This window comes from Triturus cristatus, chromosome 2_1 (genome assembly GCF_964204655.1).
Source record: "Triturus cristatus chromosome 2_1, aTriCri1.1, whole genome shotgun sequence".
NCBI lineage: Eukaryota > Metazoa > Chordata > Amphibia > Caudata > Salamandridae > Triturus > Triturus cristatus.
The window spans coordinates 794,697,444-794,715,372 of record NC_140581.1 but is presented as its reverse complement, the minus strand read 5'-3'; the positions used below and the strand labels follow the sequence as shown (position 1 = coordinate 794,715,372).

The 17,929-nt window shown below is 42.4% G+C and overlaps 1 protein-coding gene across 2 annotated transcripts in view; it reads left to right on the top strand.

Annotated features, from left to right (window-relative positions):
• Window positions 1-17,929, top strand: part of LOC146865885 (uncharacterized) — a 455,435-nt gene that overhangs the window by 166,625 nt on the left and 270,881 nt on the right. For both annotated transcript variants that reach the window (XM_085632802.1, XM_085632795.1), the window contains exon 3: window positions 1,366-2,595. In XM_085632802.1, coding sequence (XP_085488928.1) covers window positions 1,366-2,595 — 1,230 coding nt within the window. The remainder of the gene's footprint in view (window positions 1-1,365; window positions 2,596-17,929) is intronic.

Below are 17,929 nucleotides of genomic sequence, written 5' to 3'. Positions count from 1 at the left end.
TAAAGCACATTCAGCGAGGCATGCTATGGCAAGTAAAGCTCATTGGTCTGGAATAAGTTTAGAGAACATTTTGAAGGCAACAGATTGGTCAAACGTGGGTACTTTTGCAAATCATTATTTTAGGCCAATTGAGCACATGTCGAAAGTAGTGTTGAAGGGCTTTTAACATGCATAATGGTAGCCTCCGGTCTTGTAATGAAATGATGATTCTCAGATTAATATGGCAAGAAAATCAGGATTTCATTAAAGACACGGAGGCTAACATTATCCTTGTCGCCTCACATTATCCTTGTCGCCTCACGCTAGGAGCTTGAAGAAGAAAATTATATATATTTTTTTTTGTGTGTAAAGATTTAAGAAACAAGGAATTGGAAGGGGGTGGGCATAGATAGGGTTTATCAAATTTGTACGTGAAAGGAAGAATTTGAGGTTTTTGAAAATTAAGAGTTTAATTTTGTTGTTTGTTTTCAGATGCGCAGATATAAGGTGCAGAAGTCCTGGAAAAGTCGCATGGAGGAGAAGGAGTCTATATCTTCGCAGTTTTGCATTTAAAAGAGAAAGAAAGTTGGTCTTTTAGCGTTAGGAATTCCAATTCTGGATTGTTGTATGGTTTGAAGATTCTTTGAAGGTGCTGCTGGCAGGAGTAACAATAAACGATTATGCATAATGTTAGCCTCCGTGTCGTTAATGAAATCCTGATTCTCTTGTCATGTAATTCCCTAAAACAGTTATTGTTTCAGGTGTGTGGTAGGATGAAGTGATCTAGGGTCAAAGATGAAGGAACATAATATATTTAGTGAGGCACTGTGTTTGAGGGCGAGTGACCATTGAATAGAGACAGAATATTTTTTTTTATAACAGTGCGCATTCACGCAAATTGAATTGAATTGGGTTTGTTGTGCAACATATTGAAAAATCCTCCAACACAAAGGTCATTATCACCAGATTAATGAGCCATTTGACACTAGTTTGTGTGAACAAAATACTGTTGCTTATTTTAGTGGATTGTAAGGTTCTAATGGTTTAACACCTTATTCTCTGGCCTACCCTATTCATCTTTATTACTTATGTTTTGCTATGCACAAATGTTTTGAGGATTAACCAGATAAAATTATTGATCATAAATTAACTCATTCGCTTTCAGAGTATTACTTAAAAGGTCACAAGTTGTCTAATTCTGATCCTAATTCTTTAATCTTAGCACATGTTTGATGCTGCATTATGCCCAGTGCACAAGGCATTTTAGAACATTTTCCACTCCTGTCACTTTCTGTCCCATGTGTTTAACACTTTTTGCAGATCCTTATTTAATTGCGACATGTTTTTTCCTCATATCTGATTTTCCTCTTTTTTTTCTGTGAACAGATCCATCGAAACCGCAAGCACAAAGGTACACAGAAGAATTAAAAAATCCGGTAGGGTATTACTATGACAGCTCCATGCTCACCAAAAGAGAAGATCCCAAAGTAGTAGCTAATTTGCATGCTACTGATGTCCAGAGATCTGGTGGATTTTCCAAGACCCAGGAACAACCTTCCACCAGTAGCTATTGGCTGAGGCCCACACTTGGTTCAGAAGACAGCAGATCTACTCAACAAGGTCAGTGGCAGTACAGTAGTGACTTGACTCAGCCTGGTGGAGTCACAAGTATTCAGGCTCAAAAAGGAAATCAAATAGGACTTGGTAAAGGAAATGAAAGCCTGTTTCAGTGGATAAATGATAAAGGTTCCACTGGCTGTCGACAAATGATGCACCAAGAAGTCTTAAACCACAAACTGAGTGATGAAAAGATGAGGGTTAAAAAAGAACAGAGTCAGCAGAGACTTAAAGCTATGATAAAAGAAGAGGACTTTCCTGCCAAATGTGGGGCTCAGTTAGTAAATTGGGCTGACTTGACTGTTGGACAGATCTATGAAAATGACCCGTCATGCTGCGATCTACACACTGAAACCTTCAGCAATATGCTCATGGCATTCAAATGTACTCTTATGAAAGAGCACCGGAAAGTCTTCTACGCAACAGTAGAACCAGGCTTGAGTCACCCAGGGTTCAGGCGGCCCAAGTTGGACGAAGGCTTCATGGATACGTTTCTAGACAAGTATGATTCGGAGGCCAAGATCAAATTTTTGCAAAGCATAAACCCTCTCAATAATTATATGGAGAATATTCAACACTTGATGCTGATGGCGACTACACCCTTGTTTCAGGCCTGCAATAATTATGAAGTGAATCCACTGACTGCTGCAAGCAGTTCCAGTGAACTTCTGGTTGCTCTTAAAAAGACAATTTTGTTATGTCGCCGTTCCTTGGTACTCTATGGGCAAACCTTTGGCTTTATTTCATCTATGAGACAGGAAAGGATCCTGGATGCATTAGATCTGAAGGGAAAGCCTCCTCCTCCTCCTTCGCACTATCCAAACTTAGAAGATGAGTTTTTGTTTGGAAAGGACTATTTAACAGAACTTCGAATAAATGAATTACGACATTGGAAGAAAATAGACAAGTTCCCAACTATGAATAAACCTGATTCTACTGCTGCACAGGAAGAAGTGAAGAGGTTGCCCCAGGACAGTCTAAAGGACGTACTGCCACATGGTGAGTTTACATTGCATGTTTGTGACAATAATGCTTTTGGTAGCTCGTGACTTCTTTTTGAAAGAAGAAGGATTGTTCTCATGTTAGAGCAGTTTGCTTAGTTCATAAATTAAATGTGGCAGCAACCTCCAAAAAGCTTTTTGTTCTACCAGTTTCCAGTTCCTGCATTTCTCAATTGATTGAGAATGAGAAGGGATCACCTTCCAAATCTGGCTTTGCCCTCTCATCTGAAAATTTGTCCCTACATGCCCTTTCTCAGTTCTTTCTGCTGCATCACCTTTATGTGTGTCTCTCTCTGTCTTTTTTTGGATGAGATGGGTGCCAATATTTTAGTTTGCACTATCGTTTTAAGATTTAGTTCATTTTGCCCAGCGTCTTCAGAGTGCGATACATCCAATGTAAAAAACAGAATTTTAGTAGCTTATATAGAGTATTTATCGACGACTATCCATCTTCTAGTTCTCGTTTTGTAAGTAGGCCAGGTGTGGTCTCCATGGCCTAATACCTTGTACACTTCCTCCAATGTTTATCCAGCATCCACAGTAGCTTCCCCTGCTCTCCTAGTATGAATGGTAAATGTAGAACCTCGTTAGTTTATGGCTATAGGTTCTTGACCTCCAAAGTTGTTCTTACCTCACTAGCTAGTCTCTCATGCACCAGGAAGTTCCCAACCGGTAACTCGCACATTTCCACAGCATCAGAGAGCATTCTGAACCCATCACCTTTGTGTATCTCCCCTACAGTGGCAATCCCTGCTGTCATGTAGACCCGACAGTAGACGAGACCAAGGAGGCTTGTATATCTAGGAGCATCTACCTCACTTATCTGTTCTCTTAAACCACCTATCCCCACAGTATCTCGCTACTCTCAGCAACGTTTTCATTTTCAGAAAGAAGCCCTCATTCACCACGGCCAATCAAGTTTCCTGTGTGGGAGATGTAGAAAACTATCTGGCCGCCAACTGAATCTGAGCTGCTATATAATAGATTCTGTAATCTGAAGCTCCCTATCCTCCATAGGTAGGAGGGTGACAATTTTTACTCCAGGCCATTCTGTGCTCCCGGTCCTCCTATAATCTTGAGCAGGATAGTATGCAGGTTTTTACACAGTTTCATAAGTAGCAGCTTTCACAAATTTGCGTAGTGGTACAGCAGTCTTGGAAAAGCAACTTTCTTCCCTAGTGCTGTTCTTGCCATTTCTGGCAATGATATTGGCCTCCAAAGCGAGATATTACCCCTAAGAGATAAGAAGACCTTCTTGACCATTACTAGTGATAATGTCTGGCCCCGCAATGTAGATCTGGACCCACAAATATTGAACCCTCGTGTGCTCGCATTTGAGGATCCGACTTTATAGTAGAAACTGTCATTAGAGCCAGTCGGAGTAATCTGAAACATACAGGACTTTGTCCAGTTGCCCTTGAGCCCAGCTATCCTCCCAAAGTCTTCCAAGATTTCTTTTGTTGAATCCAACCCAGTGCTGTCATTATGCAGGTTCAGTAGCATATTGTTTGCAAATAACAACATGATGTGTGATGTGCCTGAGCAAGTAATGCTTCTGTTTCCATTCTTAAATGATGTTCCATTAGCAAAATACTCCATTGTCCACCAACATCCTTCGAGCTATTTCTAAGAACATTTGAGGCAACAAATGTTCTGATCGCATATTTATACTGTATATTAAATTAATACTGTAGCCCAAAGAGATGGGGTTACCAAGCAAAGTAGGAATTAGAGAGTGCATTTTCAGGTGACGTGTGGGAACGTGCGTCGGTTAATTCAAATGCTTTTGAAGCATTCAGCAACAGAAAGTTGATTACATGTGACTAAAGGAAATACACCCAAAAAAAGTGCATCCTCACTTTGTGGTGATAATGTATGATTATTCTGACATTCTAGAAGAAGATCCTTAGTTCTGTTAATATGATTGCGGAGGAAAAGATCTCTAGAGTACCAGGTAAAATATTAATACAAGTAGACTCATCCTACAGGAAAAGAGGGGGCAAATTCCTAAAAAACTACTCTTATGACAAGCTGTGCACACCTATGAGACTAATAACTCTATATTAGAAAAAAAGTACTCTCAGCGGAGTGTCAGTGGCTCACTGCTTCATGGCACACGCTGACAATGGAAAAGATTACAAGTAACATCCAGTGATCAGTTGCACAGTTTGACAAACTCTGGAGCCCACTGATAGGCTATTTGATCGCCCAATACCCAGAGGAGAAATTTTCCACAGAGACTTCAAGCCTTCGATTGGAAGGGAGGCCTTTTTTTAAGGAAATTGTTGAAGTAATGGGGTGGGCACCTAAGATATCTCTAGCGACATGATTGAGGAACTCCCGCACAGGGGGATGAGAGAGAAGAGTAACACTGTTTTCCTTTTTTCCCAGTGTTCTATTTCCTTTGTAGGAATATTATACAGTTCAGTTGAATCATTAAAACCCAATAAAATGTTTTTTTTTTTTATTAAAGCTCAATTTCCAGTACAAGGATCAATGGGGATAAGTGTAATAAATGATTGGTTTACCTTTCTGTCTTGTGCAGCTCAGAGTATACCTTCGCCATGCAAACTCTTAGTCCAGCTTTCTCCAAACCCCATATGTCACAGGAATGTGAAGAGCTATTTCCAACTGATAGTGTTGAACACTTGTTTTAAATAAACTGCTATTGCAACTGGTATGGGAACTATTGCAAGTGTTGCCTCTATCACGTGCAAGTGCCTAATAATATTTTGTGATATGCTACATCCTGCCACAAATCCACTGTGTTCCAAGTGGACCAGAAGGGGAGCATGCAGAGTAGTTAGCTGAATCCAGGATCTTGTGAATTGTGTTCTAATTTTATAAAGGTCTAAATGAAGCTGCTACTTGTGGATCACAACCAGGTTTTGTGAGTGGCTTATTTGTTGGAGAAACCCTCCATGATGTTTACACTGAACACCCTAGGTCATGCTAATGATTTTCCACATCTTACCGAGCTTCCAATCCCAAGTTGCTTATGGAAATTCTTATAGTTCAACTTGGACATAATCCTATTTTTTCTAGACCTTAATTGTGTGAGTGTGCAGGAGAAAAATGGTCTTTGTCGGTGTTTTTTAAATGTGTACTGCTTGATATGTCATGTTTTTATGGATTGTCCTTTTTTTAAATAAGATAGCGTGCAGTAAAATGTTAAAACCCTTATTTTAAAACAATTGAATGCAGGCCAGACTTGATGCAATAGCACTTTTGTTTAGTATGTGCTGTTGTGATGTGGCAGTGGGAAGTGCACATTTTCCACTTTTTTTTTTTATTAAGAACAGTATTCAACCTTTGATGTTTTTCTATGTTTTATTGAACAATTGTCCCATGTAACTTATGACTACTCCCCACCCCTTTCCTTGATAGTTGCGTTTGATAGGACGCCCTTCTGGTTTGGTGGCAAGTAACAAATCAACACGCTTGGGCGTCAACAGATCTCTATAAGTGACAAAGAATTCAGAAGGTGGTCCATCATAACCTTTAACTTCCTTGTACCCACTTCCTTAATCACTCTTTTCACTTCATTAACAGTCAGCGTGGCATCTAAGTCCTCCCTCTGTGTTGCCAATTGTGGTTAATCATGCCATAAAAAGATATTCATGTATGGTTGAGGCAATGCCTTGTCTTCCCTCATACAATTTTGAACAGTACTCCAGTAACACTCGATTTACCTCCTGCTCAGTGAACACCCCCTTCACCTGCTTAGTATAAAGACTTGTAATTGGGGGTCCATCTAGCATCTGGCTTAATCAGCCATGTCAATAACCAAGCCATTTAATCTTTGTGTTTTTTCCGGCCCAACACTACCTATAGTCCAGACATCCTGTTCATTTCAAGAATTAAGCATATTTCTCACTTGCTTTAGCTAAATCATCTAGCAATTTCTGGGCCTCAATGGGAATCATTTCTAATTCCCTCAACCATTTGTCTAGATTACTCATCGCACATGTTAAATTACTTCTCACTGGGGAGCCCTAGTGAAAATTCCCCCTGATCACCCCATACACACCTTGCATTACACAAGGCCTTTAATTTCCATCCTCTCATTTTTCCTAAACGAATGTACAGTCTTTTCACCATTGGTACTTTTAAAGACAGGATACATTGGGGCACTAGCCTGTAATTTCCATTTGTGCACAGTTGTCCTAGATTCTCACATCCGAAATACCATTGAATGGGGATATGAACAGATATAAATAACTGATTTTCAGGTCTGGCGAACCAATCCCTGATGGGTGGGTACACATTCACACAGAAACTGGATTTGTTTCTCCTCTATATTTCTCCACAGTAAATTGTTTTTCAAAATATATGTTATGAGCGATTCTTCATTTGATTACTTCATTGATTTATTGTAATATATTCCTTTGTTGAAACACATGTAGTGCTTTTTTTCACAAATATAAGCTCCAAATGACACAACCCAATGCATTTCGGGTCTACACTGACCCTCCATCTGGGGTCTGAAAATGATAGAAAACAAGAGCTAAATCAGTCCATTATCCTATTTACATATGTACATAATAGTTCATAAGACATTAATTGAACATACATTCCAGAAAAAAAAAAGTACAACCTCTTCAGACAACCAATGTTATGTACTGCTCTACAGCTCAAAATCGAGTTCCAGGCGGAGTTGTTGCTAACTGTTTAATCCCGCTACACCAAGTTATGAATCAGACGTTCAGTGGTACAGATTGACGATAACAGAATTAAAACTAATGTATTCACAAAAGAAACTGACCGTAACAACTGTTTGCACTACAAAAGTTTTCACTCGGGATCCCTTAAACAACATCTCCCATTTTCACAATTCATCAGGCTTAAAAGAATCACATCTAACCCACAAGAAGCTGTGGAAACCATTAACCATTATGCTCCAAAATACAGGAAAAGAGGATATCCTAAATATGTGATAAAGAAGTCCATTGATCAAGTGAACACTTTGGATAGACAATCTTTGTTGGAACTCAATCCATTAAATGGTTCATAGCAGGGACTATAATTGAAGAACAAGCAGCCTACAAATACCTTGGCTTAAAAGTGGGGAGAGACTCAGCACACAAAGAACACAAAATGGGCCTAAAAGCAAAATCTCAGTCGTTAATCTTTGCGTACAGATTACTGAATAGAAAACTGGGTTGCCCGAACCATGCACACTTTCTAAAAGTGATGGCACACACATAGTACCGTCATTGTCACATGCCCTAGTAGTTTGGTGTGGCAAAGAAGTGGAACTGCTAAACGAACTTCATGACGACCTAAAACAGGGATGCAAACAAGCTGAGAGAAGGTGGAGACGCGACTATAATGACACCTTTAAAGAGGTGTGGAAAACTAAGGTCCTTGCCTACAAGAATCTGATTAAAAAATCTAAAGCAGAATACTATTCCTCTCTGATCTGCAACACCACCAACAATTCCAGGAGTATTTTTAATATACTAAATAGCGTCACCAATCCGGAGTGTTCCAAGAATCCGATCGTCCCGTCCCAAGACCTTTGTGACAACCTTGCTGTATTTTTCAAGGAAAAAATTGAACTCGTCCTCAAAGACCTGGACACTCCTTTGGATCTCGTCCCTCCCTCCGACCTGAGACCTGGTTCTCCGGTGGACCGATTGGCTGGCCCTGCCACAGCTACGAAGGAAACGTTACTCAAGTTCCCACCACTTACTTATGAGGCCTTCACTAAGTTAGCTAGAGGAATCGCCTCCGGGTCTCCCATGGATCCGGTGCCTCCCAAAATCTGGAAGGAATTTGAGGATGAACTATACCCCACACTCCACCAAATTTGTAACCAATCCCTGGTGACTGGCACCGTCCCAGCTCATTGGAAACGGGCGTTAGTCGCTCCTTTGTTAAAAAAACCCTCCCTAGACCCTGATTGTTCAAAAAAACTATAGGCCCATCTCCCTGCTGCCTTTCCCTGCCAAAGTAGTTGACCGTCTAGTTAGCAAGACTCTCTCCGACCATCTGGAACGTCATCTATTACTAGATGGGGACCAATTTGGTTTTCGGCCTGCCCATGGTACCGAAACAACCCTCATCACCGCTATGGATGAGCTTCAAAGGCGTGCAGACAGAAGACAGGCAGCGTTCCTGATCCTGCTCGATATGTCTGCCGCCTTTGACACGGTGAATCACAAGATCCTACTGAGGCGGCTGTTTGAGGCGGGTGTGAGAGACACTGCGCTACAATGGTTTCATTCATTTTTGCAGGATAGGCAGCAGGCAGTATCCATGCCACCTTTCCAGTCAGCCTTTTCCCTGGTAACGCATGGGGTCCCTCAGGGCTCAGCAATCAGCCCAATACTCTTTAATGTATACCTCAGACCTTTGATTTTACTCATCAAAAGCTTCAACATCAGGATTATCAACTACGCCGACGACACGCAGATGATCCTCTCCTTGGAAGGAGAGGACTCAACCTCTGTGGAGGTCCTACACAATTGTCTGCGTGACACGTCCCGGTGGCTAAAGGACAACTCCCTTCAGTTCAACGCAGGGAAGACGGAGGTGCTCTTCAGTGCCGGAACTAGGATTCCCCGACCGTTTCCAAACAACTTTTGGCCCCCGGAATCAGGGTCCAATGTACGGCCGGTGGAATCAGTTCGTAACCTAGGGGTCATGTTGGATCATAGGCTCAGCATGGAGACACATGTTCAAAAAACGTCTGCCTGTTGTTTTGCCATCCTCCGTTCCCTAAGGAAAGTTCTGCCCCTCTTACCTACCCATGCCCGCGCCCAAGTGGTTAGATGTACCATCCTTAGCAGGTTGGACTATTGTAATGCCCTCCTGCTTGGGTCCCCTGATTTCCTGCTGGACAGGCTCCAGAGGGTCCAATCAGCAGCTGCTAAGCTGGCTCTGGGGCTTCCGAGAAGATCTCATGGACCGTCCGCCCTGGCAAAACTGCACTGGCTTCCTATAAGACAGAGGATTCAATTTAAGGCCCTTTGTATAGTCTTTAGGGCTCTCCATGGCACTGGCTCAGCCCCCTTACAATCCAAATTTGCCTGGTACACTCCAACCAGACAGCTTCGATCCTCTGACGCCAAACTGGTAGTCGTACCCAGATTCAGGAAAGTCAGAGCCGGAGGTAGATCCTTCGAGGTGGCAGCTGCCAGACTATGGAACACTCTTCCTATCGAGATTAGGCACCTCAACGCACTCCTCCCGTTCAGAAGAAAGATTAAAACTTGGTTATTCCCCTGTTAGTCTGCCTGTAAGCTCTCACTCCCTGTGTTTTTTTCACTTCCGTCTCCTCTGATCTTTCAGCGCCAGGATGCCTGCAATGGTGACAGCCGCGCTTTATAAATTCTCAAAATAAATTCAGGCGAAGGTTTATAAAGCTGTTTTTTAACTTACCAAGGTCCTCTGCCCCAGCTCAGGTCAGGCTGGAATTTGGCCTTCAAAATCAGAAATTCCAGAGCATGAGCGGCTTCGTGAAGCTATGCCACAAATTCCGTGCATCCGAACTGGGGTCATTGAACAATCTATGCTGGAAAGAAATCAAAAACCAGATGGATCAAGACATTCCACACTCATGGGGAGCCTATCTGAATAAATCATTAGCGGAACTTGACATACAAACGGTATGGGACAGCCAGATAGACCGGGCAGTTTTGGGCAAATTGGCAAATAAGATTGCAAAGAGGAAGTCTTTTTTAGAAGATAAAATAACAACCTCGAAACGCAGGCATGAATGGGGTGTGATTAACTCCTACATATCAACAAAGCCACAGGCCTACTAAGTAACTAATTTTAGTGCAGAGTTAAAAAAGAGATTCACCAATTACCTGTTGGGCATGCATGATTCGAAAGATCTACAACCGTCTTGGAAAAGCAACCAACAAGCAGCACACTGTTGTCTATGTGGTTTTTGTAATGAAACGTTAACTCACCTGCTGTGTGTATGCCCCGTAGTTAAGGAAATAAGAAGAGGGCTTTTAAAACCGATTTTTAACGAATTGAACATTTGCACATGCAGTCAAGCAGTGATACGTTGGTTGGAAGGTTTCTCTATAATCTTGGCTTGCCGAGGGGTAAAATATCTGGCAAAAGTAAGGGAACTTTTAAAGCAAGCAGATTTAGAGGACATTGATAAAGTACGAACAAGGACGGCTTCACTAGCCCAAGTAGCAAGTTGTCTGAAACCCTAATCCATAGAATAACAGGAACAATACAGAAAAACGGCAGCTGACCAAACCTTATTGTAAAGTTTGGTACCTGATGGACATTTTATTTCAAATAATCTAATCTTTGGACAATTTCGGTCACTTGAGCACTTTGGAAAGTTGTGAATAAATTGAACTCTCGCAGATCGTTTAACTGGTTAGCCAACATTTTACGCGCTTTATTAACGTTATTCACATTTTAAATATTGCCACGTTCATTGCTGATATGTGGTATTTAATGGAAGATTAGGTTTAATACATTTTTAAGGTGTAAATTGTAACGATTTTAAGTAATCATATACAATAAACTATCTGACATTAATGAGAAACCTACCGGTGCATATTAAAGTATTCGACGAAAGCCAACACAATAAAAAACATAATAAAAAAAATTGGATGTAGCTCCAAACAGAACCTGAGTTATGACCGTTGTTTGATAAGAAGGTTGTCTTCGCTTTTAAACGTTCTCGTAACATCAAGGAATTATTGTCAAAAAAGAACATTGAGAGTGGCAAAGATATTTTTAAAGGCATGCAAAAGTATGAAAATTGCACACATTGTAATAACGTCATCATAGGGAACCTGTTCACACATACTACATAAGGTACGAAGATTTCTCTGAAGCACTCCAGTACATGTGACACCATGAATGTAGTTTACACAATAAAATATCTCTGTGGGAAAACATACGTCGGTATCACGGAACGTAAAATCAAAGTTCGGATTACAGAACATAAAAGTAATATTCGTTTGAAAAATGTCAAATCCACTGTAGCAATGCATTGGTCAGAAGCAGAACATAATATCTCCCAATTAAGATTCACCATTCTGGAAGCTGTGAAGATCCGACCAGACACGGATCCTCATAAACAATTGTTAAGGTCTGAGTTTTTTTGTATTAAAAAATTGAACTCTATGCAACCCATCGGAATGAACGACCTGATTCAACTTTCATGCTTTCTATGATTAATTAGCTCGTATTACAGCTCGACTAAATTCCAGAGTATGCTTTTTCTTTCAGCGGGCGACCCAAATCTTCATACAACAATTTAATATCTTTTGAGTATTCTGAGTTTGTAATATGTGCTATCTCAACCTGTCTGACAGATACTGACAACATGAAGCAGCAGTTTCGGAGCTAAAATCAGGATGGCACCATTTAAGAATTTTTACATCACCTGGATTGATGGTTAAGATTAGTACCTCAGATTACCACTAGAGGCACAGGGGTTTATTGTTTTGCATATTGTTATTTCACAACGTAATTTCATTGAATGTTGAAATATAATTGGTAATCAATCCGGTGTATAAGTGCAACTTTAGAGGTCTGTTCTAATCGATATTGTATTTTCGTGATTTAGGATGGGACCATGTTTTTTTTAAACCAACTTTATTGAGGCACTGTCATTTAAATACTGTTGAGACTCCGATACGTGTTTCAGAACCACTAATGGTTCTCTTTAAACCGGAGTTCATTTAAGCACACGTCATCACGCCTGACAGAGGTGATTCAGGATTGGCTTGGACACTAGTGTTTTCTTTAAAGTAAGACATTATTACGTCAAACGTCATCCATGAAGCAACCCGGGACGCTGTGGAATCAACATTGCACGCTCAAAATCTCTGTTACACCAGTACATTTAATTGTTAAACTCTGACATCCTAAACGGAATGTTTTTTATCGTTACGAAATTGTTGGTCAAACTGTAGACGTTAGAATTAGGTGCAGCGCATCGTTTATGCATTAACCATAAGTCTGTCAGTATTGGCGCGAAGCACAGTGTGTAACCAGCTTTTGTTGCTTCCATATCTGAGTTGAGAATTATGTCTTTATGCATTAACGTCATTGAACTTCTGATCATAAATTGGTGTCGCGGGATTAAACAGTTAGCAGCAACTCAGCCTGGAACTCGGGTTTGAGCTGTAGAACATTACATAACATTGGTTGTCTGAAGAGGTTGTTTTTACTTTTTTCTTTCAGGAATGTATGTTCAATTAATGTCTTCTAAACTATTATGTACATATGTAAATAGAATAATGGACTGATTTGGCTCTCGTTTTCTATCATTTTCAGACCCCAGATGAAGGGTCAGTGTAGACCTGAAATGCATTGAGTTGTGTCAAGCATTTGGAGTTCATACTTGTGGAAAAAAAACACTACATGTGTTTCAACAAATGAATATATTACAATAAATCAATGAAGTAATCAAATGAAGAATTGCTCATAACATATTTTTTGAAAAACAATTTATTGTGGAGAAATATAGAGGAGAAACGTATCTAGTATCTGCGTGAATGTGCACCCACCCATCAGGGATTGGTCCGCTAGCCCTAACAATCATTTATTTATACTTTGGCACTGGGAGACACAGTGTAACGGATGGAGTAGAACACAATGAATAACAAGATTTAATCTAAAACGTAAGATTATGGAGCGCACTGAGAAACCTTTTCAGTTCAATGATATGAACAGATATCCCATGAAGAGGTATTCTGCTTGAACTAGCATGCAATTTCCAGTTCCTTTGTTATTCACCCTGTATATCCCAACACTAAGCAGCTGTTTTAAAACATTTTGTGAGAAGTTGGCCTGGCATATGCTGGTCACTAGTTATAGTGGCCACCTTGCACCAGTCCAATTCGACTCTTATGGTAGATAGGTTTAAGACAACCTTTTAAAGAAAGCTGTCCTAGTGGTAGCTGTGGAGAGCAGCCTTCAGGCTAAGTCTCTGAGGAATGTAAAGCAGCTTGTTTTACATTATAATCTCTTGAATTACCAAATGAAAAGGACACCACACAGGTATATATATCCAATATATATGTATTTCTTTCTATATACACTCTACTCATCTCTTTATGAGATTAGAACCCAGATACACATTCAAATGTCAACAGTTCTCAATAAATTAAGCACAAATATGGCTGTAGCCCTAGGGGCGTACCAGACCATATACTAAGAAAATAGTTTAACAAACTCGACTTGCAAAATGACAAAGCCTAGGGCCTTGGGAATCGCTGGGGCTTCACTACTGCAGTGTTAGCAGGTAAGTAACAAGCCCACGGGAGACACGTGCAGTGTCTAAACACAGCCGCGGGTTTCCTATAGGTTACAATGGAGCAAGTCGCAGTTTGTATTTTAAAGTTTTAGGGCACTTCGAAGAAGTCAACAAGCAAGCCACTTACAGGGTAAGTATTTCGAGGGCCAACACACACTTGGGCACCGGAGTGCACGAGTTACCCCACCCAGGGAAGCCGGGTGCATAGGTGTCTTTTGGTGTCGGGTCGCAATGCTGTTTTCAATGGAGACCAATGAAGACTTGCTGCTTGAGACGACTGAAGAGGTGTCCGCTGAAATCCGAAGATGGATTGAAGATGAAGAGGACCTGACAATTGAAGGGACAGTGTTCAAAGTCACTTGCCAGTGACCGGTGGCCAGCAGGATGGATGACCACTGATGTCGCGTCGTTTCAGGTCGTCGATGGTGATTTGTCTCTTCGCTCACGAGGTCCAGGAGGGATCGACGATGACCAGCAGCTGGATTCGGAGTGTCCCACGACATCTGCAGCTGATGACGGTGTCGGCAACCGGATTGGCGCCAACAAGCCTTGGCAACTGCAAGTCTCGTGTGGACTGAAGATTGACGATGATGCAGACCAGCAAGGTCTGATGGACTTACCCAGCGAGGGTAAGTGAGGGCAGGCCCGGAGCAACCAGGAGAGCCCTTGAAGTCGATGAGAAAGTCTTCGGGTGAGTCACTAGCCAACGGGCAAGTAACCGCGAAGACGCCTTTGCAGGAAAAGTTCCACAGGAGCGCACGGTCACTCGGGACGGGGTAGGTCGCTGATTTTCGGTACCAGACCTGCTAGGGACTTGGACTACAGATGGTCCAAAGCACAAGTTCGTAGAACGTTGTTTAGGGTTTGCACTCGAAATCAGTGCACGGTTCCCTGGTATTGCTGTTCCTCGTCACTCGTGGGGTCCAGATGCCACAGCTTCGCTGGGGACTCAAAATGGCCGTCGAGAGGTCAGGAAATCCGCTTCAGGGGACGCAGGGACTTCGGACTCCGGCGGGAGCGGTGAAGTTTGCAACCGTTGAGTAAAGTTACTGGTGCCTGCCAAGCAGGGGAGTCACTCCTTGACTCCAAAGGAGATTCTTCAGTCTTCCAGAGATAGTGGAACGTCGAAGGGCCAGGATTCTTCTTTGTAGAGCGTCGTCCAGGGTAATCTGAATTGCATTGGCAATGCTTGGTATCTTATAGTGAAGATAGGGGAAGGACTAGCTCTATGACCACTCCTCTGGGAGGGTCAGGGTAGTGGGTGGTTACACCCACTTCCCTTTGTCCAGTTTCGCGCCAGAGCAGGGGCAGTTAGCCCCTGAACCGGTTTGAGCTGGCATATGCACAGAGGAGCCTACTGCTCCCCCAGTGCAGGACTTCAAAGCACTCTAAGAGTGCACCCACCCAGCTCCAATACACTAAATCCTGTCTGGGAGGTGGTGACACCTCCCAGTGACAGGATACCTTTTGCTGCGCTTCCTCCACTGCGAGTTTCGGTCAGCAGCAGGAGGGCAGCCCGGTGTCTGTGCTGGTGGCATCCATTTTGTGATGCCAGGGCTCTATGAGATTTCTACCGTTTAGTACAGTGGGTACATGTCGTCCCCTCTAGAAGGGTGGGATCATACTCCCACACCAGTTACTGGTGTGGGGGTATGATTCCAAGTTGTTTGACACCAAACACGACATGTTTTGATGCAGTAATTCCAAAGTTTTTTTTTTTAATTTATTTATTTTATTTTAAATTCTGTTTATTGAACAAGAAAAATGGTCATGCAATACAGTTATGCCTTTCGTACAGTTCCAAGGAACAATTTATTTACAGGCAGCGGTATAGTGCTTCCGCTATCAATATTTACATCTACAGTAGTTTAGGTTTGGGCCCCTCCCCCTGAATTCCTGGGTTGCAGGGTGGAATTGTCAGTCCCCAACAACCGCTGTTTGCCCGAGGTGCCCTGCCCCTAGCAAATCCATCCCCCATTTCCTCTTTGCATGCCCATTGTACAGGGCGGCCAGGAGGAAATGGCTCAGACCCATTTGCAGGAATCTGGGGTTTGAGAATTACAAGGTGGCACTCAGCTCCCTCTCAACGGATGCCTCGTCCATGGTGGTGGTATGCGGGGTAGCCAAATTTTTGGGATGCGCCTGGATGATCCGCTGTAAACTGTTAAAATCCCATAAGAGCCAGGTCATCTAAGAAACATGAGCTTTGGTCCCTGCTTTATCTTGACTGTTTTAATGTTTTACTATCTTCCTATTATTATTATTTTTTTTTTTTAAAACCCTTTTTTATCGCTTTTAAATCATTTGTTGTATAAATGGATCTTAGGACGCTTGTAAATGTACCTACTTTTATGATATTTTTGTTATATCGAATAAAGTTATACAACATCTACAGTAACCAAAGTTAACATTTACAGCAAGGTTATAATGCACTTAAGAGTATATGGTTTAACCGCATCCACAAACAGCAGCAGAGAATAGACTCTGCCAGCTGCAGAGGGGTCCGGCTCATGCAGAAGCACCTCCTCACATAGTAAACCAAGCACCCTGCCCTCAGGATTGTTAGGGCCTGCAAGAGGGGTGACTGATAGGTTTATATGTGTGTGTATGGTGAGATATAGGAACCTATACCTCAGTGAGGAGTGCTAACACTACCTCACACAGGCTGCAGTAGCAGGCCTGTGGTGTCAGATTGTGAATGCTTCCCAGGGGTGGCATAATACATGCTGCAGCCCCTGGTAGGCCTGTGAAGTACCAATGCCCTAGGTACCTAAGGTACCATATACTAGGGGCTCATAAGGTACCACAGTATCCAATCACTAGTGCATCTAATATGCACACCAAGTTGTTTAGAGAGATCAGTGAGACTGGGGCCCTGATTAACAGGGACCCAGCCAGACTTTAGATGCAGAAACCAGTGTATACATCAGAAAAAAAGTGGGGGCAACATAAGTGCAGATCCTACTCTACTACACAACCCCCCCCCCCCCAAACGCAGGGACATTAACTAACCTTGACCAGTTGAGTCTTCATGTTCTAAGTGGAAATACCTTGAGAGTCCATCTGCATTGGCATGTTGGGTCCCAGGTCTATGTTCCACTGTATAGTCCATCCCCTGTAGGGAAATGGACCACCTGAGCAGTTTAGGATTTTCACCTTTCATCTGTTTGAGCCATAGGAGGGGCTTATGGTCAGTCTGAACTATGAAGTGAGTGCCAAACAAGTATGGCCTCAGCTTCTTCAGGGCCCACACCATAGCAAAGGCCTCCCTCTCAATAGCTGACCAACGTTTCTTTCTAGGGGTCAGCCTTCTGCTTATGAAAGCTACTGCCTGGTCTTGACCTTCATCATTAAGTTGAGACAGTACAGCTCCCACACCGAGCTCTGAAGCATCTGTTTGAACAATGAACTTATTTTTGTAATCTGGACTCTATAAGATGGGGGCAGTGCACATTGCCTGCTTGAGGTCATCAAATGCCTTTTGACAGCTAGCTGTCCACTGAACCTTTTTTGGCATTTTCTTGGAGGTCAGATCATTTAAGGGGGTCACTATAGATCCATATCCCTTAACAAACCTCCTGTAATACCCAGTCAGGCCCAAGAAGGCTCTCACCTGTGTCTGGGTGGTTGGAGCTACCCATTCCATTATGGTCTGGATCTTGCTCTGCAATGGTTGAACCTGGCCTCCACCTACAAGGTGGCCCAGGTACACAACCTGACTCTGCCCTATCTGGCACTTATTGGCCTTGATAGTGAGGCCTGCTTTCTGCAGGGCCTCCAGTACATTCCTGAGGTGGACCAGGTGATCCTGCCAGGTGGAACTAAAGACAGCAATATCATCAAGATAAGCTGAGCAATAGGTTTCCATACCAGTCAGAACTTTATTCACCAACCTCTGAAATGTGGCAGGTGCATTCTTCAAACCAAAGGGCATTACCACAAAGTGATAGTGCCCACCCGGGGTAGAAAATGCTGTTTTAGCCTTGGCATCATCAGCTAACTTGATTTGCCAATAGCCTGCTGTAAGGTCAAATGTACTGAGATACTTGGCTGAGGCCAAAGTGTCTATTAGTTCATCTGC